The sequence below is a fragment of the Pelophylax lessonae genome (genome assembly GCF_965119305.1).
Source record: "Pelophylax lessonae genome assembly, chromosome: 1".
Taxonomy (NCBI): domain Eukaryota; kingdom Metazoa; phylum Chordata; class Amphibia; order Anura; family Ranidae; genus Pelophylax; species Pelophylax lessonae.
Window position 1 is genome coordinate 361,802,672 of NC_138768.1, and position 25,090 is coordinate 361,827,761.

The 25,090-nt window shown below is 45.6% G+C and overlaps 1 protein-coding gene across 1 annotated transcript; it reads left to right on the plus strand.

Moving 5' to 3' along the window:
* Positions 1 to 1,748: 1,748 nt before the first annotated feature.
* Positions 1,749 to 25,090, plus strand: RFK (riboflavin kinase). Its single transcript, XM_082245935.1, has 4 exons — positions 1,749 to 2,198; positions 8,357 to 8,508; positions 13,029 to 13,131; positions 24,824 to 25,090. The coding sequence occupies exons 1-4, from the start codon at positions 1,931 to 1,933 to the stop codon at positions 24,946 to 24,948; spliced, it is 648 nt and encodes a 215-aa protein (XP_082102061.1). The 5' UTR covers positions 1,749 to 1,930; the 3' UTR covers positions 24,949 to 25,090.

The following is a 25,090-nucleotide window of genomic DNA, read 5'->3' on the forward strand; positions in this document are numbered from 1 at the left end:
TGTTGCAAAAGTCTTGTGTGGGCCTGAGCATATGATATGACCTCGAAGGAGCATCAGCCCAAGCACCTGCATAGATGACCTGAGAGACACCATGTCGAAAGCCAGCAGCGACAGAATCGCTTCCCTTAACTTATGTAACTTCACAAGAGGTAGAAATACCTTTGTCGAAGCTAAATCTAGGATCATCCCTAGATGCTTTAGTCTGGTTGTTGGAACCAGGTCAGATTTCTGAAGGTTGAGATTCCAACCGAACTGCTTCAGAGTGTGAGAGGCATCTCTTATAACAAACATACATCCAATCTCCATGGCCCACACTGCGCGGAGCCGACAATGGGAAAATCCTATTCCCTACCCACACGCTCACGCCCACTGTCTCATTGTCGGGTCGGCGCAGTGTGGGGCATGGAGATCGGATTGTCGGGTCGGTGCAGTGTCGGCTTGGCGCAGTGTCGGGTCAGTGCAGTGTGGGCCATGGAGATCGGATGGATGTTTGTTATAAGAGATCCCGCTGTCCGACCCGTTGGTGCGCATGCGCCGGCGCATGGACACTAGGACTTTTGTCTGACCCCTTACGACGCTATCAAAATTCCCTAACTATTCTGCGCATGCCCAATATGACGTGTGACACAGCTACAGCTGGTGCATGATGAATCCACAGCTGATCTCAACCGTAAATGACGTAGGTAGGGAAATCTGATGGGGTAGAGAAATCTGATAGAACACCGGCACCAGCTGTACTAAGGGATGGATTGATTGGAGTCCACGCTCCGCCCCGCCTCCAGCAGCCCTTGCGAATCGCCTAGTGACGTAATCGCCTATAGACGGCCGGTGTTCTAAAATTTCGTCGGACCCATGAAAATTCTGGACCTCGTCACTTCCGGCTGGTGCGAGCCCCGGTGCGCATGCGCACAAGGTCCGAGGAAATTCTAAGACTTAGCGAACAGCTGATTGAGAGGAGGAGGGGCTGAGGTGGGACGCACACCGCCGCCGGAAAATTGCTGTCACGTGCGAACTAAAGCTGCTAGAGACCCCAAAATTGTATCGCAGGTAGCCAAGACACTCCCCTACAGCTGATAGAAATTTGGGGTCTCAGGGATGAAAGGGCGCGGAGCAGTGACTACCTGAGATACAATTTTGGGGTCTCTAGCAGCTTTGGTTCGCCCGTGACAGCAATTTTCCCGCGGCGGTGTGTGCGTCCCTCCTCAGCCCCTCCTCCTCTCAATCAGCTGTTCGCTAAGTCTTAGAATTTCCTCGGACCTTGTGCGCATGCGCACCGGGGCTCGCACCAGAAGTGACGAGGTCTGGAATTTTCATGGGTCCGACTAAATTTTAGAACACCGGACCCGGAAGTGCGGATGAATAAAGAAGAAAAAAAGGTATTTCCTTGCAAAAAAAAAAATAGTTTACATTGGTAAAAGCATTTTTAAAGGGGATTACGTACATCTAAACTTATTAAAATGGGTGGAACTCCACTTTAATAGGTCCAAAATAAATATTATTAATAATAATAATTAAAAAAATATTTCCAGTCACAAATCAGTAGCCCTGTTCCTGTAATTAGAGGGAGGAGACGCCTGAGTGCACACAGGGGCACTCTACGCCTTTATGATGAATCCACTTACACCGGAAACGCCCAGTGTTGCACAAGCATTGTGCGGAAACATCGCTCGTGACGTCACCCGGTTCCCCGGACATGAGGCGATCACGTGATTCACCCTAGCAAGGAGCCAGTCACTGTGACAGCAGCGGGCGAAGGTCTGTTTAGAACTGTGTGAAAGGGAAGCGCCGCCCTCGGAGCGTGACGTATGTCCTTAAGATCCTGGCACTGGAAGCCTACGGCAGGGGGATCTAGAGTCTTCTCGCGGTGTCACCGCCTTCTTACTAAACGTCTTGTGTTTGGAAACTCCCCCGGGCTGCGCTCAGCCTTGAGATGTCCCAAAGACATGCGTACAGTAGCCGGTTGGACTGTGGCTCTGGCTCAGCGGCAGGTGGAGGAGTTGCGGCGGCTTTGGTTCTGCCGGTGCCCTCTACGGACGGACTGCACTCTGTGGGGGGTCACCCTGTGGAAGTAGTACGGGACATCTTTCCTGTGGAGTCGGCTAAGAAGAAAGCGGCCATGGGCGCGCTGCCCTATTACTGTAGCGGGGAGGTGGTGAGAGGATTCGGCAGAGGGTCCAAGGAGCTCGGCATCCCCACAGGTGAGTCAGTCCTATACCTGCCTGCCTCAGTCAGGTGACCTGAGTACCTGTCCTTTACTTATTGGGTACCTTTTTACTTCTAGAATCTTCTCCCTCATTACTGTATTCTCATTTCTTTACTTTAACCACTTCAGCTTTGGAAGATTTACCCGACACCCCCCCATTTTAATTAATTTTTTTTTTTTTTTTTCTGAGATATGGCACTGTGTTACTTTAACTGACAGTTGTATGGTTGTAGGACACTGTGCCCAAATAAAATTAATTTTATTCCCCACAAATAGAGCTTTCTTTTAGTGGTATTTGATCACCTCTGTGCTTCCCCTTTTTTTTTTTTGCACTAGAAGCAAACAAGACTGGAAATTTTATACAAAAAAAAAACCCAAACATTTTTTACATACTGCTATAAAACCTAGCCAGTACAAAATTATATTTCTTCATCAATTTAGGCCAATACATAGTCTGCTACATTTTTTTTTTTTTTTTTAATAATCCCAATAAGAGCCCATTCACACTAGCGCGACTTGATCGCCTGACAAGTTGCGGTCCATTGAGTAGCACAGGACCTGTTCTAATAGGAGTGACACAAGTCGCTCCGACTTAGAAAAAGGGTCCTGTACTACTTTGGGGCGACCTGGAGGCGACTTGCATAGACTTCCATTATGTGAAGTCCCTGCAAGTCGCGCCGAAGTTGTGGTGCACGCGACTTCACAGGTCGCCCCCCGAAGTCGTGCCGCCTCAGTGCGAACCGGCTCTTAGTGAAGATTGATTGGTTTGTTTAGGCCCCTTTCACATGCTCGGACCGACAGGCGGACCTGATTGGGCCACCCATTCTCCTCTATGGAGAGGCCAGATGTCCGGGGAGATGTGTCTGCTGATACCTGTCTGTCGTCCGACCTGACAGGATCCACTTAACCACTTACCGACTGCCTAACGCCGATCTACGTCAGCAGTCAGCCCTTCACAGGCAAAGCGATGTAGGTCTACGTCGCTAGTCTGTGAGGCTCTGGGGAGCGAGCGCGCGCTGCCAGAGGCGCGCTTCCGCTTGCTCACGGACCCCGCGCTTGTGCCCGGCGGACCCGATGTCCGCCGGGCACTCACGATCGTCCGTTAGAGTGGGAGAAAGGCAGGTGGCTGATGTAAACACAGCCGCCTGTCATTCTCCCCTGTGTAAGAATGGAGATCATACGGTTCTACCATGTATCTCTGTTCTTACACAAGTAGTCACATCCAATCACAGTTAGAAGCACACCCCTAGGCAGGGCTTGACAAATTTCCTGAAATCTAGGAGCCAGCTAAAAAAGTTAGGAGCCAGTTTTTTTTTTTTTTTTTTAAACCACAACCAAGCTTTATTTCCAAAAAAATAACATACTAAATTTACACATAAAGACACATAAAGACGACTAGAACCCCACTCTGCTCTATAGCGAAATCGGATGGAAACAGACTGTCTGTCTGTTTCCATCCAATGCCATCTGATCCGATTCACGGGATGGATAGAAAATAGAACCACCATCCATCTGTTTTTGGCGGACAGGATCAGATGGCGGCAGATTACTGCTCCATAGAGGAGAATGAAGGGTCCGATCAGGTCTGCCTGAAAAACTGACAGGCATACCAGATCAGACAGCCCGTGTGAAAGGGGCCTTCGGCTGTGGCATGGCGATGAGGAAAAAAAAAATGATATATTATATAATTGAAAAAAAAAAAATAGAATACATTTTTTTTTTTTTTTTTTATAAGAAAAATAATTTAAAAAAATAAATAATAATAATAACCACACTCCCTGCCCACTTACCTTTTTAAGCAAAGTTAAGTGGACAGGGAGATGAAGCCTGCAAAAACTTCCCTCTCATCTCCTCTTGGGAAGGAGATGGGGGGGGGGGGGGGGCGCAAAAGGGACAGGACACCTCTTGTAGTGCACCCCAGGCGCCAGGTCGCTAATTCTAGTCGCCAATGTGACCTGGCGCCCGGGGTTTGTCGAGCCCTGTCCCTAGGGACACACTTAACCCCTCCCTCTCAAATAAAGTTAACCCCTTCCCTCCCTGTGTCATTTTTACAGTAATAGTGCATATGTATAGCACTGATTACTGTAGTAATGTCACTGGTGACCCCAAAAGTGTCAAAAATGTCAGTCAAGGGTCCAATCTGTCTGCCGCAATGTCGCAGTCCCGCAAAAAAAATCGCAGATCGCTGCCATTACTCGTTAAAAAAAAAAACAACAAAAATGACAAAAATCTTTCCCTTTAGTAAACGCAATAACTTTTGCGCAAACCAATCAAAATACGCTTTTTGCGATTTTTTTTTTTTTTTTTTTTTTTTTTTTTTTTTTTTTTTTTTACCAAACATATGTAGCATAAAACAAATTGGCCTAAAATGTTAAAAAAAAATTTGATTTTTACTTTTTTTTTTTTTGGGGGGGAATTTCATATAAAAAAAAATGTGAAAAATATTGTTTTGCAAAATTGACTTTTTTTTTTTTTTTATAGCGCATGATCAAAAAATCGCACATGTGATCAAATACCACCAAAAGAATGCTCTGTTTGTGGGAAAAAAAGGACGTGAAATTCGTTTAGGTACAGCGTCGCACGACCTCGCAATTGTCCGTTAAATCAACGCAGTGCCGTATAGGAAAATAGGCCCTGGTCAGGAAGGGGGTAAAATCTTCCGGGACTTAAGTGGTTAAAACAGATGGATGGTGATACGTTCGCCATCGGTCCAGCGGGTCGGATCGGATGAAAACAGACACGCTGTCCGTTTTCATCTAAGTCGCTCCGACTTAGAAAAAGGGTCCTGTACTACTTTGGGGCGACCTGGAGGCGTCTTGCATTGACTTCAATTATATGAAGTCCATGCATGTCACGCCGAGGTCGCGATGCACAGCGTGCACCGCAACTTCACAGGTCGCCCCAGCAAGTCGTGTCGCCCCTGTGTGAATGTGCGCTTACAGAATTTTTATTTATCTAATTTCTTTTTTTTTTTACACGTAATGGCGGAGATCAGTGACTTATAGCGGGACTGCGACATTGTGGCAGAAAAATTGGACACCTAACTGACACTTTTTGGGGACGAGTGATACTGGCTGGGAAGAGGTTAACGTCAGGGGCGATCAAGGGGTTAACTGTGTGCATAGGGAGTGCTTTCTGTGTCGGGGAGAGGTGCTTGTACTATGGTAAGGCGAAGATCCTGTAGGAACACAGGATCCATGCCTTCCCTTTTCACAGAATGGCAGACTGCTGCTCTGTCTGTATCCCGAGCGATCCGTGGGTCCCCGCAGACATCACGTCCGACGGACCCGCTAATTGGCTCCCGCTCTGTTGCCAGCGGCACGCGTGCACTCGCCAGACCTGAAAGTGCAAAATCGTATACAGGTACGTGATCTTGCGGCTGTGTATGTACAGTATATGATTGGCAAGCGGTTAAAGTGGCACTAAAGGCACCATTTTTTTTTTTTTTTTTTTTTTAATTTTGGTTGGAGTAAGGGAGGGCTATAACCCCTGTCAGTTTTCCTTTTTTTTTTTTTTTTTTTTTTGCCATTTGCATCTTGTAGGAGAAATTTACCTTCACTTCCTGTCATCTAGCCAAAACAGAAAGTCAGAGAAAATCCCCCCCCCCCCTTTCAAAGTGAGGGTACCCCTGGTTGTCATCAGGACAAGTGTCACCATTGGGAGATTTCTCCTCTATTCATATTCTGGTGATAACACTATATGTGGGATTTATTTTCACTTTCACTGGTAACTGTAAACAGGACAAAGAGAGGAAGAATCTCCCTAACAGGGAACACAGGCTGCAATAAAAACTGACAGCTGTTCTAATTCCTCTCCACGCTATCCAGAACTTAAAAAAAATATGCCTTTACTTACACTTTAACCGTTTTCCGCCTGCTGTATAGTCAAATGACAGCCAGACGGGCAGCTCTGGTTCTGGGTGGACGTCATCTGATGTCCTCCAATTCTTGTCACGTGCCCTCTGAGGCGTGCAGTGATCGGTGGTGAGATGTGTCCCCAGGACGCAGCACATCATCAATCTGGGTAAAGAGCCAGTGACCTGCCGCTCATTACCAAATCATCGGCTGTGTCCAATCGATGTTGACACAGGAGAGAGAGCCTTTAACTGGCTAGTGTGAAATGGAACATGTGCACTGATCATCAGTGTTATCAATGCAACCCCATCAGTGCAGCATCTTCAGCGCCCATCAGGGAAGGAGAGAAATAACCTGTTTGGAAAATTTTACAACAAACTAAGAAAAACATGTTTTTTTTTTTTTTTCCAAAACTTTTTGGTCTTTTTTGTTTGTTTAGCTAAAATAAAAAACCCATTGGTGATTAAATACCGCCAAAAGAAAGCTCTTTTTGTGTGGGGGGGAAAAAAGGTAAAAATGTAGTTTGGCTACAGCGTTTCATGACTGCGCAATTGTCATTCAAAGTGTGACAGCGCTGAAAATTGGCCTGGGCAGGAAGGGGGTGAAAGTGTCACGAGACAAGTGGTTAGAGCGGAACTAAGGCTCCGTTCACATTTGGTGTTTTGGGATCTTGGGCAGAATTGCTGGGAATGTGCCTGCAATCTCAAATCGCACTGCAATCACAAAACACATGCTTGGATGCTATTCATTTTCAGTGGCACCTAAAACGCGGTACAGCTTTCCTGCGATTATCGCAGCAAACCACAACACATGAAGCTTGTTGCCCCAAAAGGAGCAGGAGATTCTTTTGGGCGACAAGCTTTGCGCGTTGCAGTTTGCTGTGCAGTTTTTAACTGCACCGTGTTTTAGGTGCCTTTTGATATGAATGGCACATGCATTGTGCGATTTGAGATTGCGGGCAGATTCCAAAAGGCCCAATGATTCCAAAACGACCAATGTGTATGTGTAACCGTTTTTTTTTTTTTTTTCTGAATTATATCGGTTATTGTTGCCTGGGATAGGTGTATTTCACCTTATAATTCATTGTGGTTTTTTTTTTTATTTTTATTTCTGTGCTGCATGATATAATTTTAACATGATGAACTCTTAGATGGGCCCAAAGATTTGACGTATTTTTGGTTTTTGCAATTGCTAATTCCATGCTTGCATTGTTTGCTTTTCCTGGAGATGGAGACGAGGAATAGTCCCAGACCACACTTTTACTTTTTTTTCTATCTGCATCCATCTCCATGGAAATTTGAAAGACACTACTGAAATTGAATATAGGGTTAAAAAAAAAAAACAGGCTGGCTGGCACGCCGTGGTGGTGGGTGGCTGGCTGGCTGGCACTGGGCTGCTGTGGGTGGGTGTATGGCTTTGTTATACACTCCCGAGAGACTCCCAACTCCAGACGAGGCTGTCCAAGGCGAGGGAGGCGGCCTAAGAAGGCAGAAGGTTAAGCCCAGTGCGCAAAGGCGTGCAGCACAACGACGTCACGACAATATCGGTATCGGCAAGTTCCGGGGCCCATACCGATATATTGGGAAAAGTGAAATCCGCCCCTCCGATAGGCGGCTTTGATGATAATCAGTCGATCTTAATTCATTCCATCTATATTTTGTCCTGTTTTCCGAAACTGAAAGAAAAATCACATATTTTGAGTTGTCAGCAGAACAGGAATAGAGGGGAAATCTTCTAATGGGGACACTCGTTCTGCTGACCTCTGATTCCCTCACTTCCTGTTGTGGCTGTGGGGCAGGAAGTAAGGGGGAATCTCCCCGATGGCATCAAATCAGCAGAGGTTAAAGAGGATCTCCCAGTAATTTTTGTGTTTTAAAAGTCAGTAGCTACAAAAACTGTAACTGCTGACTTTACTCACCTGTCCCAGGATCCTGCAATGTCCTCACCTGAACAGTTTCTTCCTTCTGTCCCTGGCGCCGACATCTTCACTGTGGACACCCGGGTGGGACAGCTTGAGGCTTGACAGCCGGGTGCCCACTACAAATGCACAAGCCGCGCTGTGCATTGTGACTGTTTAGGGGTAGAGGAGAACTTTTACTTGGATTGCCTAGGTGATCTAAGCAGAAGTGGGTACCTATCAAAACCAGGTACCAGCTTTGGTGCACAAACATTTAAATCTGTTGTGACTACTGAGAAATACGTTTAAATGAGTCTTTGGGAATGGAGTTCAGCTTTAAATCTGCTTGTATTTAAAGATACTATTCTAGACTGCTGTAACCAATAAATGTTTCTGTTGCAGCTAATTTCCCTGAACATGTTGTGGACAATCTTCCTGCTGACCTAACTACTGGAATCTACTATGGATGGGGCTGTGTTGGTGATGGGGAGGTTCACAAAATGGTGATGAGTATTGGCTGGAATCCTTTCTACAAGAACACTAAAAAATCTGTGGTAAGACCCATTTTCTCAACAGCTTTTCTATAGAATTCCCATTTATAAGATAATCTGCACATTTTTTTTTTTTAACTGTTGGCAGTAACTTTATAGTTCCTCTTGCTTATCTTGAACGAGTATGACAGTTTACCCTGTATAGTTAAAATGTAGATTTTTTTTCAAACGCAAGGGTGGGCAGACTAGTGTAGAACATGGTAGGCATTTAGTTCAGTCTAGCCAGAGGACATGTGCTTACTTGATGGTAATCCAATTTTAATTTGTTTATGCATTATATGCTCATTTAAATTTTTCAGGTTCTGGCAGAGTTTGTATGGGCAAAATGTAACTATACTAGCTGTCTGTTGTATATCTTCCTCTCCTTATTCCATAACTCCTCCCTGTTTACTTTCCCAGAACTGCCTGCCCTCTGTACCAACTGCATTCAGTATCTTCCTTTTAATCTCATCTCCATAACTTCTTGTTTGTGTTCTCAGTACAGGCGTTCCCAGGGTTACAAACATCCTTCTTACAAACGGAGGAAGACAACAGGAAGTGATAGGAAATCTACGCCTAGGAAGGGAAATTCACTCCTGTAAGAGTTATCATGGGAAAAAATCCAATTGTCCTAGGGACAGAAAGTGAGGTGAAACCTTCTGAACAGGGGTACAGACAGCAAACCAAATGTTACAGGGGTGTTGACCCTTCCCTATGCTATCCAAAAAAACGTAAAAATAATTTTTGGCTGGAGCTATGCTTGATAAATGTACCTGTTCCGACTTTCAGACAAACCTACAGACCCTATCTTGTTTTAACCCGGGGACCACCTGTACCAGCTACCTGCTTCTCTCCCATCCAATGGCCAAATCCCCTCCTTTAACCACTTGCCTACTGTGCACTTAAACCCCCTTCCCATCCAGGCCAATTTTCAGCTTTCAGTGCTCTCACACTTTGAATGACAATTGCGCGGTCATGCTACACTGTACCCATATGAAATTTTTATCATTTTTTTTCCACACAAATAGAGCTTTCCTTTGGTGGTATGTAATCATCTCTGGGTTTTTTATTTTTTACAAAAAAAAGAAAAAAAGACAGAAAATTTTGAAAAAAAAAAAAAAGTTTTTCTTATTTTCTGCGAGTAAATTTTGAAAATAAATAAATTTTTCTCCTTCACTGATGTGTGCTGATGAGGCGGCACTGATAGGCTGCTCTGATGAGGTGGCACTTATGGGCACTGATGAGGTGGCACTGATGAGGAGGTACTAATATGCCGCACTGATGGGTGGCACTGCTGGGCACTGACGGGTGGCACTGCTGGGCACTGACGGGTGGCACTGCTGGGCAGCACCATCAGTGCCCACACTCAGTGCCCATAGTGCTGCCAGTCAGTGCTCATCATTGCCTAGATGAGCAGGCACTGATTGTGGGCACTGATGGGGGGCACTGTGGGCACTGAGTGTATGTTTTTTTTTACCTTGTTTAATCAGGGCACTGGTGATCGGTGCCCTGATTACATTCTTCTTTGTCCCCGGCGGCTGATCGGCTCTCCTCCTTCCTCACACTGCAGTCTCCGTGTGAGGAAGGAGCGCTAGCGATGAGAGATGATCTCATATGTTTACATATGAGATCATCTCTCATTGGACGGTCCGATCACGTGGTGAATGGCCGCTGTGATTGGCCATTCACCACGATCTGTGATCGGCTGTGTCCAAGGGACACGGCCGACACAGATTTTTCCTGATGCGGGAGCGCACGGGGAGACGTCTTTATACGGCCTCCCGAAAATGTGAGTCTGCGCTGCAGCCGTACATAGGCTGTAGCGCAGATGGGAGGTGGTTAACCGGTTCAGCTCTGGAAGGTGTACCCCCCCCCCCTTAGGTCCAGGCCATTTTTTTGCAATACGACACTGTGTTACTCTGACAATTGTCTAGTTGTGCGACACTTTGCCCTAATAAAATTGATGCAGTTTTTATTATAAAGCACAGCAAATTAAAAAAAAAAATAAAAATTGAAGAAATTCATATTTCCTCATATGTATTCTGCTACATGTTTTTGTTAAAAAAAAAAAAAAAAAAATCCCAATAAGCATATACTGCTTGGTTTGCGCAAAAGTTATAGCGTCTACAAACTATGGGATATTTTCATGGAATTTGTATTTTTTTTTTGTTGTTGACACTGGCAGGGAAGAGGTTAACGGGATCAAAGGGTTAAATGTGTTCTCTGGGAGTGCTTACTAACTTTGGGGGAGGTGCTTTGACTGTGGGAAGACAGAAATCCATCTTAAGCAAACCCAGGATCTCTGTCGTCCCTACTAATAGAACAGCAACCTGCCTTGTTAACATGGGCAAACCACCATTCTGCCTCTGTTGGGAACGATCGGCGGACACCAGGTCAGCCGGACACGCTGATTGGCTCCCGCTTTGTCCATTCACAGCGGGACACCGGCGGCGCGTGTGCGAGATGCAGACCCAGAAGTGCAAAATCGCATACCTGTATGTAATTTGTGCACAGAACACTCACCCCCCCCCCCCCCCCCTCCAGTTTTCTGCTTTTTTCTTCTTTACATTCTTAGTACTTCCCTCCTATACCTGCTGCCTCCTGTTTCTCTCCCTCTCCTGAAGCTGTGATAAGTTGTGGTCCTTTAGGTTAGCTTGGCATGAATAGGGCTTTCCTGGAGGATTTCAGTCCTTTGTAGTGTAACTGAAGCAAACAATCCACTATGGGTGGCAAGGCATTGTCAAAAGATTGCCGGGATAAAGTTGTGGACAGACACAAGTGAGGAGATGGGATACAAACAATTTCAAAGGCTTTATTAATGCCTAGAAACGTAGTGAAGTCTATTATTAAGAAGTGGAAGGTATTTAGTACAGCACAGATCCTCCCTGGATCAGGACTTCACTCCAAACTGCATGAAAGAGCCAGGAGAAAGCTAGTTGGAAAGGCTACCAAGAGACCTACAGCAACTCTAAAGCAGTTGCAGGAATTAATGACAAAGCATTGTCATTGTGTGCATGTGACAACAATATCACAAATTCTCCACAAAAGTGATTTGTATGGAAGGGTTGCGAGAAAAAAAGCCGCTCATCAAAGGTCACATGCAGTCACGACTGAGCTTTGCCAAAACGCACCTTGAAGATTCTGAGGCTACATGGAAAAAGGTGTTCTGTACAGATGAGCCTAAAATTGAATTATTTGGCCTCAACACCCAATGATATGTCTGGCAGAAATCCAGTACAGCTCACCATCCAAAGAGCACCATTCCAACAGTAAAGCATGGAGGTGGTAATATCCTGTAATGGGGTGTTTCTCTGCGGCAAGGACTGAGCACTTGTCAAATTCTTGAGGAAAATCTTTTGCCCTCTGCCAGAAATGTCAGTTGTAAGAAGGTTTACCTTGCAACTTGACAATGGCCCAAGGCACACAGCCTAAATAATTACACAGTGGTTGATGGAGGAAAAGGTGAATGTCCTTGTATGGCCTAGTTGGAGCCCACACTTCAACCCTATTAAAAATCTGTGGAATGACTTGAAGATTGCAGTCCACAGTCACCATCAAATTTAACTGAACTTGAGCAGTTCTGCAAAGGGTGGGCAAATATTGCAAAGTTAGTAGAGACCTATACCAACAGACTAAAGGCTGGAATTAAAGCAAAAAGTGATTCCACAAAATACTGACACAAGGGGGTGATTCTTCTTCCTTCTTTCGTGTTGGTGTTATATCTGTGTAATATGATAGTAAATGCAAAACGCGTGTAAAGCAAAAAAGACCATTTATATTTCTAGCTATAAAAGTGGGCAAATGTTGGAAAAACAAAAAAGTGTAGCAAAGCAACAGGGGCACTATAGCAGACATATAAATGCATACATTATCTATATAGCAAATGTCAGTGCCACTGCCACCCATTTTTCTATCAGGGGTCTCCAAGCGTTTCCATATGTGGGCCACATTTTAAAGTTTACAAATATTCAGGGGCCAAAAACAACCTTACATCGGGGGCCCTATCAGAGCCCCTTCCCACCGGTACCTCACAAACTTGCAGCATGACTGGGAGCCTGAAGACCACTGACCCTAGCTGCAGACCAGATATTCTTGCAGCAGGCCACAGTTTGGAGACCCCTGCTTTTATATGGAATGCTAGTTATCTAGCTTCAATACTCTTTAATATCGAACTCCTGATTTGGAGTTTTCCACACCAGTGATTTAGAAACTACTGAAGCTAGTGTATCCCTGATAGTCAAGCAGCTACCATTTTTAGGAGATCTCTGAAAATAGCCTACTTTTTTATTTCCTGACATGTTTACCATAGGGTGCATTGATACTTTGTTGTGGTATTTGTCCAGTCCTTCCATGGGGTGGTGTTGTTTTTTATTTTTTTGGGACATTGTCATGTTTTATGGTTTTAGCCTTTTGTAGCCCTGACTGTCCCGGGGGTATTTTCAGCTAAAAAATGTTTTTCAGGGTGGAACTCCGCTTTAATACATATATTCACTCCATTTATGAGATCACTGAACAAATTTCATTGTACGCTTGTTTTATTTCAGGAAACTCATATAATTCATCAGTTTGATGAAGACTTCTACGGTGAAATACTTAGCATAGTTATTGTGGGCTACATCAGGCCAGAAAAAAGTTTTGATTCATTAGGTGAGTACCTGGAAGCTACAAAATGGGTGTTGTCTCACTAGAAAAGAATTAAGCTCACTTAATCCATAAGCCTGTATATATGCTTTTATTCTATTGCTCATGGGGGGGGGGGGGGATAAAGCCATGTCTGTGTCTAGATAAATTAGCAAATTAATTGAAACAGTATAGGTTTCAAAATCTGTTCCTTTTAATCTTTGGAAGGATTCTGGCTCCAGGACCTCAACTCTTCAACGTCATGCACAGAGGGCGTTGAAAAAACAAGCTGTAAGGCCAGTTCTAACACCAGGAAAAAGCAGCTGTAAAAATGTGCTTTTAGAAGCATTTTGTTTTGGTTTAATGCACGTTTTAGCCACATTTAGCAGCGTTAGTGTTTAGCAGCCTTTCTCTGCCCTCTTCTATTTTTCCAACCTCAAATCCAAATACTACAGCGTAAAAATGTCTGACGTGGCCTAACGTATGCAGCCTTTAGCCTTACAACTTAAAAACTCCTATGTCACTTGCAGCTTCTAAAAGCCTGTGTGTGCATGAGGCCATAGAATAACATGGAGGGGCCTTTTTAAGCTGAAGTCTGACACTCCTAAAAGCAGCTGTAAAAATGCCTTGTGTGCATGAGGCCTTCAAGTCAAGATTAAACCCTGCCCCCTGTCATTTAGCTGTTAAATGCCACCTCCTTTTCTGGTCTGTAAGATTTTTTTTTTGACAGTTAAACAGAGGTGGGGCATATTATCAACTAGTGGGGGAGTCCATTCTCTGAATAAACAGTCAGCGTTGCTAATCTTATTTATTAACTGATGTGCCATACAGGTTCTAAGGTTAGTTTAAATTGAATCCATTTAATTGGCCACCAATCTTTTGTTGAGGGGCACAGCTTATGAAGAATAATGCCCCGTACACACGTGCAGATCGTCGGCCGTCTTTTGTCCCCGGTCTGTCGTGTCTGTTGAAAAGTGCAAAAGACTGCACAAGAATTTTGTCCGCTGACTACAGCCGACTGCAGAAGTGATGTCATGTGATGGTTAACTTTCCCTGTGTTTTTTTTTCTGAGCATGCCCAGTCTTGCAAATCTGCTGTCTGTTGGCCGAATTCTGTATTGACTGGCGAACAATCGTCGGCATACAAAAATTTTAATGCTTGCACGACAGATTCTGTTCGGCCGAAAGTGCGCTGTCGGAAGCATCATACTAACAAGCCTACAATCGGCCGATCGGTCGTCGGCCGAAGCTTTTCGGCCGACAATCTGCACGTGTGTACGGGCCTTAAGCAAGCAAGGGTTATATCGCCACATGCAGGGGAAGAGAACACTAAGCGGAGCAACTGAAAGCCAACTATTTTGAGGCCTTCCCACCTCGCCCCTGCCCAGTTATGCTTGATGTCCTTAACAACCTCCAATACCAGGCCAATTTTGACACTCCCCCATAACTTGGAACCCCTGAAACATTTAATAATTTAAGCAGAGGCCCTAGAGAGTAAAATCGTGGGTGTTGCAATTTTTTTTAATGTCACGCAGTTTTTCAAATGCAATTTTTTTGTAAATGATACACTAATGAATAAAAAAAAAAAAAAAAATATATATATATATACACTATGAAAATCTTTCGCAGGTTGCCAGTTCAGAGTTACACAGGAGGTCTGGTGCTACAATGATTGCTCTTGGCTGGCGTTCGCAGTGATTACATAGTTAGTCTGGTTGAAAAAAGACCATCTGGCTAAGCGCTTGGAGACCAGCTTGTAGGTGAAGAAAAGCCCAATAGCCAGTAATCACTGATTAATAGTGCAATGACAGCAAGAGGCCCCACGGTGGTTAACATAAAAATCCAGTCTTTATTAACCAAATGTAAACAGGAATAAAAACCACAATTCAAAACCTTTAGATGGCCGCCTTGCTGTTTCTCTGCGTCAAAAACAGAGAGGGATGACCACGGGTGCTGGTGGAGAGGCAGGGACCAGGCTGAAGCTCCGGGCAGGGGACACACTGGATAGAACAAGGGCGCCCCATCGGCAGATGGCCTGAAGCCGAAAGAGGAGATGAAAGCAGCGTTCTGGGCCCGTGGAACGCACTGGGCAACCGGATGTTGACAAAGCGACCGGCGATGACATCAATCACCGCGCTAGGAAGCCTGACTGCAGTCAGGAGCGAGCGTCTTGATAAGGCGCACGAAACATGTTGCCATAGTGACGGGACCAACTCGATTTGGCTTGCCCTCCACTGCTCGCTCTGACTGATTCCTGGCATGGTGATTGACGTCAACATCCGGTTGCCTAGTGCGTTCCACGGACCCGGAACGCTGCTTTCGTGTCCTATTCGGCTTCAGTCCATCTGCCGATCGGGCGCCCTTGATATATCCAGTGTGTCCCCTGGCCGGGACTCCATCCCGGTCCCTGCCTCTCCACCGGCACCCGTGGTCATCCCTCTCCTTTTTTTTTTTTTTTTTTTAAGACAGCCACAGTGAAACAGCAAGGCTTTGCATCCAGGCGGCCATCTAAAGGTTTTTAACTGTGGTTTTTATTCCTGTTTTTATTTGGTTAATAAAGACTGGATTTTTATGTTAACCACCATGGGGCCCTGCTGTCATTGCACTGTTGTTAGTGATTACTGGCCATTGGGCTTTTCTTCACCTACAAGCTTGTCTCTAAGCGCTCTTTTGTTCTGGGTGTTTATTGGCCGCAACATAGCCCCAGTGGATGGGGCTGGCTGGCTAGTTAAACACCTCTCAAGGACGCATAGCCCTGGTCACAATCCTAGTCATGACCTGAGTCACAGCATACGTCTGGCCCGCAGCACCCCCCCATGCCAATATGGTGGGTGATCTGCCTGGAGTGGTGTCTGCCCCTGGGTTGGTCGGACACCTGAGTGCCCTTCCTTCCCACTATTACACTCCCCCCCCCCCCCCCCAAATTTCGGGGTCCCTCTGCAGACCAATTCCCATTTACCCATACCTAGCTCCCCCCCCCGGACAGCCATCACACCGCTGGCAGCGCAAATGCGGCCTTTTTTAGGGGAGGGGGGTTGGTCCTGATGTGGGTAACTAGCAGGGGCTCCCCTTGCTGTCCATATGTACCTGGTGGTCCTTTGGAAGGTCCCGGGAGCCACGTGGGCACCAAGTGCAGCCGCCATTTTGTTGTTGTTAGCTGCTGTATCTATCGGCGGCCATGTTTGTGTAATCCGGTGGCCATTTTCTTGTAGTTTCCCATTTTTATCAATCGGCGGCCAAGTTTTTGGAGCTTATGGGAACGGGGATTCGGCAGTGGGCCTCTGGTGGCAGTTCTATGGACTCTCTGTTCATTGCACGACGTGCAGCCTGACACGCTGCATCCACATCTGAGAAGGGTGTGGTGAGTCACTACGGGTTATTTTGGCTCTGTCTTGCTGCTATAGCGATTTTAGTGCACTGGGACTTGTAGTACCACTGGTGCACCGATGGGTTGGTATTTTTCACCGCAATTTTACACATTTTGCTGGTGGTTCCAGGTTAACCCATGGAGTCCCTGGAGCACGTGTCACCTCCTGATCTAACCCCCCCCCCCGCCCCCTCTCGGAGTCCGCATTGGCTGCTATGACGGCGGTCCTGCAGTCACTGGTGTCTAAAGTAGGTTTGGCCCTCCAAAATAGGGCGAGTAAAAAAGCATCCTTCACCCGCATCCTCTGCCTCCTCAGATTCTGAGGAGGATTTGGCTGCCGCGGATGTGAGTCACCTTACTGGTTCTGTGTCCATGCACCCTGAGTGCTCTGATAGTGAGGATGATTCCCCTTCCACTACAGTCGCGCATGAAAAGGCGCTGGTGGATGCATTGATTGTATCGGTGTGGGAAACTTTAAAATTGGAGGAGGCAGCTACTACTGCGTTGGCTGCGATGATGCAGTTTGGTACCCGCAGAACCTCCAAGGCGGCAAAGGTATTCCCCTTTCCTGCCTATTATGACAACATTGTCGCAAGTCAGTGGGGTTCCCCCAAACACACTGTCAGGGTCCCTAAGAGCTTTGCTAGAAGGTATCGGTTTCAAGAGTCCCTGCTAAAGAAACTGACCGTACCACCCGTGGTGGACTCTGAGGTTTCCAGGTTAAATAAAGCCACCCTCCTTCCGGTGGAGTACTCTCCTTTTAAGGACCCCCTTTGACAAGAGTTTTTCACCATGGCCGGTTCCATTCTGCGGCCAGGGTTTGCCATAATCTTGGTTTCACAGACCTAAAACGGAATGGGCTACGCTCCTGCGCCAGGATTTGGAAGGTGGAAAACCTCCATCTGACCTGGCGGACCAGTTGGTCCAGAGGTTGCAGTATAATCTGTGATGCCTCTCTGGATGCGGCCCCCCTTAGCCTGCAGAGTGTCAGTGACTCTGCCTCGCATCATATGGCTCAAATACTGGTCTGCTGACCAGGCTTCCAAGAAGGTATGGACTGATCTCCCTTTTGTAGGAGACCGCTTGTTCGGCGCTTACATTGAGAACAAAAAGGAGAGTACTCTGCTTCTGCAGTCTGCCAGGAGTAAAGAGACTCGTTGCAAGCACGGTCCTTTCTTCTTGGACCATAAGAGGTCCTTTCGTCCTTTGGATCGAAGGACCAGGGATCAAAATCCACCCGCAGCAGGTTCCAAGAGGCCCTGGCCAGGTAAGTCCAGAGCGAGCCCCTCCCGGGACCGCAGACAAGCACGCTTCTGCCTGAAGGGGTGCTGTCACCTGGGGTGGGGGGACATCTTCACTTCTTTCTGGATCTGTGGACCTCCTGGATTCAAGACAAATGGGTCCATGAGCGGATTCTGGCCGGGTACAAGATCAAGTTTCGGCCCTTGCCTCCAGCAAGGTTCTTTCCTTCCAATCTGCATTTATCCCAGATCGTCTACAAGGTCTTCTTGGGGCGGTACAGGATCTACTCTCACAGGGGGTCATTGTACCGGTTCCAGAATTGGAACGCTTTCAGGGGTTTTATTCAAACCTGTTTACTGTTTCCGGGAAGGAAGGCAAGGTCCGTCCCATTCTGGATCTCAAGGCTTTGAACCGCTTTGTGTGGCTTCAGAAATTTCGAATGGAATCCATTCTTACAGTGGTGGCATCCCTTCATCAAGGGGATTTCCTGGTCCCTATCGATATCAAGGATGCTTACCTTCATATCCCAATATGTCAGGCATCAGCGTATCCTTTGCTTTGCCGTGGGCGAGGAGCCCTATCAATTCCTGGCATTACCCTTTGGTCTCGCCTTGGCTCCTCGGGTGTTTACAAAAGTGTTGGCCTTGGTGTTGGCTTTACTGAGGCAGAAGGGGATTGCGGTGCTGGAGTACCTGGATGATCTCCTTCTGCGAGCAGAGTCTCCAAATACCCTGAAAGACATTCTGGACATTTCGGTGTGAACGTTGCAAGAGTTTGGATGAAAACTGAATTTCCAAAAATCTGTTCTGGTTCCGTCCACAAAACTGAACTATCTGGGCCTGACCCTGGACACGACCTTAGCCCAGGTGTTTCTTCCTGAGGTGAAACTCAAGAAGTTTCAGGATGCGACATGGCTCCTGCTGTCCAACCAGCGATCATCCCTCAGGATTTGCATGCAAGTGCTGGGCCTGATGTTCTCCACCTTCAAGGCGGTTCTGTTGGCTCAGTTCCATACCAGGTCTCTACAGAAGGAGATCCTTGTCAAATGGAACAAGAACCCACAGGCTCTATAAAATCTGACCCTGTTGAACCGGAGTAGGAGGGGATCCCTGATCTGGTGGCTCTGCTCTCTGGTGCTTCAACATGGAATATCCTTTCTTCTCCCTGTACTGGATGGTGGTCACAGCAGATGCCAGCCTCTCCGGATGGGGAGGTGTCTTGGGTACGGATCCGGCTCAGGGGGTTTGGACTCTGGAGGGGTCCAGTCTGCCGATCAATATCCTGGCAATTCAGGCATGGACATTTAGGCAATCAGGCTTTGCCTAATTCATTGAACGTATCGGCTGCAGGGGTGCCCAGTGAGGATTCAATCGGACAATGCCACAGCCATGGCATATGTTAATCAAGGGGGCAGCAAAAGTGCCTTAGCAGCCCGGGAAGTAGCAGTATTCTAAGATTGACAGAACTCTTTGTTCCAGCCTTCTTTGCCGTACATATTCCAGGGGTGGAAAATTAGCAGACAGATTACCTCAGTTGGCAGAAGTTGGATCAGGGAGACTGGTTTATCCACCAGGAGGTGTTTCATCAACTGTGCCTCAGGTGGGGGACTCCTGATGTGGACCTGTTGGCCTCTCGTCTCAACAAGAAGGTGCAGAGGTTTGTAGCAAGGTCTTGGGATCCTCTGGCCAACGCCACGGACGCTCTTGTAGCTCCTTGGAGCCAATATCGTCTAATGTAAGCATTTTCTCTGCTGACTCTTCTGCTAAGACTTCTGCAAAGGATCGAGGCAGAAGGGATTCCGGTCATCCTAATGGGAAACGAACTGGCCTTACAGGCCTGGTTCACAGACCTAGTACAGCTGGTCGCCAATGTCCCTTGGAGACTCCCTCTCAGAAAAGATTGGTTAACTCAAGGACCGATCTTCCATCCTGCTTTACAGTCTCTGGCTTTGACAGCCTGGCTATTGAAAGCCAGGTGTTTGAAGGATAGAGGGTTGTCTGAATCGGTGATTCCTATGCTGTTAAAAGCTAGAAAATCTACTCCTAATAAGATTTATCATTTAATCTGGGGGATATTCATTACATGGTGTGAGTCTTGGGAGGGGGGTTTCCCCTGGTTCCTTCTCGGTGTATTGAGTTTCTCCAAAGAGGTGTAGATCAGCGTTTTGGCCTTGGGTACCATCAAAGGCCAGATATCAGCCCTGGCAATTTTTTCTTTCAACACCCGTTGGCCACAAATTCCTGTGGGCATGCCACCTGGCTCCACCTGTGAGGTCTCCGTTGCCTCCGTGGGGCCTTAATTTTGTTTGTGCTATCGGTTCTGCAGAAACCACTCTTGAAAATATTCGTGAGATTCCTCTGCTCACTTTGACACTGAAGGTAGCTTTCTTGGTGGCTATTATTTCTGCGTGATGGGTGTCGGAGCTGGCTGCCTTGTCCTGTACACCTTACCTGGTGGTTCACAGAGACAAGGTGGTGCTTCATACCTGTCAGTCGTTCCTTCCTAAAGTTGTCTCTGGTTTCTATTTGAATGAAGACATTGTGTTGCCTTCTCTGTGTCCTAAGCATCCTAAAGTGATTGCCTTACATTCTTTGGATGTGGTTCGGGATTGTACCTGGTGGCGACTGAGTCGTTCTGAAAATCAGATTTTGTCCTTATGGATGCACCCCTAAGGGAATGGCCATCTGTAAGGATGGATCAGACAGGCGGTGGTGCAGGCCTATTCCATTAAGGGTCAGGATCCTCCTTTCCCTGTTGAGGCGCATTCTACGAGGGCGCTTAGTGCCTCCCGGGCCTTCCGTCATCAGGCGTCTGTGATGCAGGTATGCAAGGCTGCCACATGGTCGTCTGTGCACACTTTCACAAAATTTTATGAGGTGAATGTGTTGGCATCTGCGGATGCTTCTTTAAGCCGCAAGGTTTTGCAGGCCGCTGTTGGAGAGGTTTCATTTTCTTTGAGGGTGTATTTGTTATTTTTGTCAGGTGAGTTGTTCCTGGTTGTGCTCTTGTTTTGCCTGGTTGGCTATGTTTTAGCCTTTTGGGAAGTGTTGTGTGTTTTTTTTTGTTTTTTTTCTTGCTGTTATTCCCATCCTTCCATTTTGACACTGCTTTTGGACGTCCCATCGGTCAAGAAGATATGGAGTTGTGTCTGTCAATGAGCGAGAGAGAAAACTGGATTATGTCTTACAATAAAATCCTTTCCTCTGATGTTCATTAATGGACATAGCACCTGCCCCTCTATTGAATTGGGGTTTATGTTCTTCTGACACTGCTTGTTACAAAACTGAAGTCCTATAGAAGTAAGGGGGAGTATACCCCCTGGGACTGCCCTATAGCTGTGGTCACATTTTTTTTTTTCCACCTAGTGTCCTACTCCTATGGAGAGCAGCATAAACCCATCAGTCAAGAAGATAATGGAGCTGTGTCCATCAATAAACATCAGAAAAAATAATTTTACAAAAATCCAGTTTGACGGCAATAGCAATGACAGGTACTCTTTATGGAGTGATCGGGGGTCTATTAGACCTGCCATTTCTCCTTTTGGAATCCAGTGCAGCCAATCAGACACAGATCGGTTTGATCGGCTTCTTCACTGGCTGCTAAAGAGCCGGAACCGAAAGTGACAAAATAATCGTCGCTTGCTGGTTCTGACATCATGCAGTGGTAGGAACAGTGCCTCCTTTTGCCATTTTTAAATCCACTGCACTAGAGCAGTGAGTAACCTTTTCAACTTTTCATCATCGGGTTTCTGTGACTCATCTGTAAGGCTGCGACCCGTTTTACATATTTTCTATGTTTTACAAAGTCCGTGTTATCTACCTTTGCAGATTCTAGTTACAGCGAAAATGTTCTGCAATCAGCTGTTTTAATGCCTTTTTTGTTTTTCATTTTTTTTTTCTCTTATTAGGCTGATTTGCAAGTGTTTATTTTGGTGTGCCAGCTCTTCTGGACAAATTTTGGAAGTCCCTTGGCTGCTTATTCTTTAAGCTTTGTCGCTTTAATGGACAATAGTGAGTTAGGGTTTTGTATACACCATCTAATTATTTGCCCTGAGTCCATTAAGGGAAATGCCCCCCTTCCCTTCATCTGCCATTTTTCTCCACGAGGCTGGCCTTCAATTTCTATGTGCCCGTTGCTCCTGTAGGTGACAGTATCTCTTGTTTGCTTATCCTTGATGAGGCCTCATGCACAGACGTTTAGAGGCTCAAAAGTGCTCAAGTGTAAGGCTCAATTCACCTATGTCCAGCCATGGTTTCAACAAGGTTTTTAAAAGGAGTCCCGTGCAGTTTTGTTCACTGGTTTAGGTGCAAATTTTTACTTGAAATACACCTGAACCAGTCTGAAAAACGAACTGGACTTTTTTTTTTTTTTTTTCTTAAACGGACCTCGGCCGTCTCGCATACGGGAACTGGCTTAATTGAAACCGTTCAGTTCACATTTTATGCAAATAGGATGTGGCTCAAAACAAATCCGATTTGCATATATGTAATTGCCTGAATAGCCTATGTAAAGGTTTACAAAAGGAAATTCTCAAAATAGTTGCTGTTCAAGGGCAAAATCTGTGTATTTAAGTTTGTGTACCCCCCCCCCCCCCCCTCACTTCTCCTAAATTATTTACACTTAGCTAGTTTTTGTGTTCATACATTGCATAGAGATCCAAAGCTCCTATTAGTTTGTATTCTATATTCAGGGCTATTTTTCAGCTGGAACTTGGTGGAACTCAGTTCCACCACCTCTGGCTCAGGCCCTCTGTTCCCTGCCCACCCCTATCACTTTGTAACTATAGAAGTCGGGCTTCTATGCTTACAGGTGATAACTTGGCTCCCACAGATCTTATCCCCTGAGCGGCTCCCACTAAGTGCAGGATGGGGACAAGGTAGATGCAGGTGCCCGGGGTGCAGTGCAGATCCTGACTCCCCTCCCCACTGGATGATCTTTCTGCAAGTAAGAGAGGCAGAGCCACCTACAGTGTGCAGAGAGGTACTAGAGCCAGCTGGGTCCTTCAGTTTATTACAGAAACACAAGTAAGACGTGGAAGATAGTGGAGCTTTTGAGGGAGGGAGAGAGAAGATGGGACAGTGGAGGGGGGGTTGCATGCAGAGGAAGAGAGGTGAAATGTGAGATGTGAATAGGGGATGCAGAGGTAAGCAGCTGTGGAAGAAGGCTGAACTCTGCGCTCTGTATGCAGCGCACTCTGAACTCTGCACTATGTATGTAGCGCCCCTCAACTCTGCAGTCTGTATGCAGCACACCCCTGAACTCTGCACCATGTATGTAGCACATCCTTGAACTCTGCACTCTGTGTGTAACACATCCTCTGCCCCCCCCCCCCCCCCAACTCTACGTAATGCCCTTTAAAACCCTTCCACTGTTGGAGAAATCTGACCGCACCCACTATTTGATGCAATTTGTGTGGTTGGGGGGGGGGGGGTGGGGGGATTGGATTTGGAGGATCGTAGTTGAGTTCCTGCACCTATTTTCTGAGAAAAAAACGCCCTGTCTATATTAGACATAGACATGTAGCCTTTTATCCATCTTCACAAAGTAGTGATGAAGATTAGAGGTAGATTAGTTTTGTTTACCTTACCAAGAAAGCAAAGTCTATTGGCCACCTTACCAACACAGGTTAGACATGTAGCTTACAAAAGTAGCACATTGAGAACATCCATAGGCGCATACCACAGCTAATTTACACAGGAGCCAATTAACCTATCAGCAGGTCTTGGGTGTGAGGGAGGAAACCCACAAAAGCATAGGAAGAACATGCAAACTTCATACAGATAGGGTCCTGGCCAGAGGATGCTATTGCTACAAGGCAGAAATGCTAATCACTAAGGCCTCTTACACACGATACACCTGTTTGAGCATCTCCCTTTTCAGCCGTAAATTTGTCTTATTGAAATGCGCGCATTTTCGCGCACATGCGTTCCTGCAAATTTGCATCTTTCGGCAAATGTATTCTCGCGTTTTTAAATATGCAAATTAGCATTTTTCAGATCAACAGTATGTTCGTGTGTGTTCATTTGTGCGCATTTGCGCATATTAGGTGTAAATTACTGTCCAAAAATGCAGATTTTTCTATTTTGTTCTTTCTGAAGAATACATGGCGCTCATTTATGCGCCTGTGTGCATAGGCACATTACAATGAATGGGCTGTATTTTAGCTCAGAAAAAAAAAGCTGTACTGATCATTTTTTAAGCTGCAGTGTGCAAGAGGCCTAAGCCATAGGCTAATATGTATGCATGTAAAATGGGGACTCTAGAGTGTATATTCTTTGGGGACAAGAACTGATGTGAATGTACAATATGTAAAGTGCTGTATAAATGCCTGAAATAAACAGTTTTTGTTCTGTAGGTTGGAAGTAGAATGCATCACTGTATATGGCCGTAATAAGCTATGATATCCATTACCAAGTATAATCGGTTATATATGTTTCAGCTTTCAATAAAATATTTTAGAAATGACACTGTTGATTTATTTATTTATATATATATATATATATATATATATATATATATATATATATATATATATATATATATATATATATATATAATATAAATATTTATCGTTACCTGCAACAAAGTCCCACATTTTGCCTTGGGGGTTCTCTTTTTTTTGTATCTTTTGTAACCAATGTCTAGGGATTATGGTAACACAAACACAACTCCCTTTAGTTGTCTACACACTTTTTACACTGAATGCATCACTGTATTCTTCAATCAGGGGATTGTCTAGTTGGGCTGTGCAGACACTTTTTTTTTTTTTTTTTTTTTTTTTTTTTTTTATATTAATAAGATTGCTTTAACTTTTTAGGAAATGTATGCTGCAAGGGTCGATTTTAGACATGCATCGGAATGTCCCTTTCCTCTGAGGCCCAATCCTATTCAGATTGCACTCACAGGGACTACTGACAGATGCAGAGGAAGCGATGTGGTGCCTCTTCCCTGCCTGTTTTAACCCCATTTTTGCCGACAAACACCACACCTCCACACGCACATTTAAATGTAGCCTAAAGCTTATCTCTGATGTACATAAACACCTGCACCAATCTCACTTTCTCTTTATTACATGAAAACCATTTTGACTGACACGTGTTTTTCTTAACAGATGCTCTTATTGCCGCAATTCACAGCGATATTGAAGAAGCCAAAAATCAGCTGGACCTGCCAGAATTCAGAACGCTGAAAGACAAATATTTCAACAACTCTCATAAAATGATGAATGGCCATTGATGCTGGCCTCTCTTAATCCATAAATTGCACAGCATTGCACTGTTAGTTTTTGGTCAAGTTAGCATTCGACCAACTCTTTCTCATGAAGGCTTGTTGTAAATTTATTATTTTAAAATATATCAAGAACAGTTTTAAAAGTGAT

Coding starts and splice junctions, on each gene's coding strand:
- RFK (XM_082245935.1), top strand. CDS start 1,931: ATGTCCCAAAGACATGCGTACAGTAGCCGGTTGGACTGTGGCTCTGGC. Junction 2,199..8,356: donor GGAGCTCGGCATCCCCACAG/GTGAGTCAGTCC, acceptor TTTCTGTTGCAG/CTAATTTCCCTGAACATGTT. Junction 8,509..13,028: donor AGAACACTAAAAAATCTGTG/GTAAGACCCATT, acceptor GTTTTATTTCAG/GAAACTCATATAATTCATCA.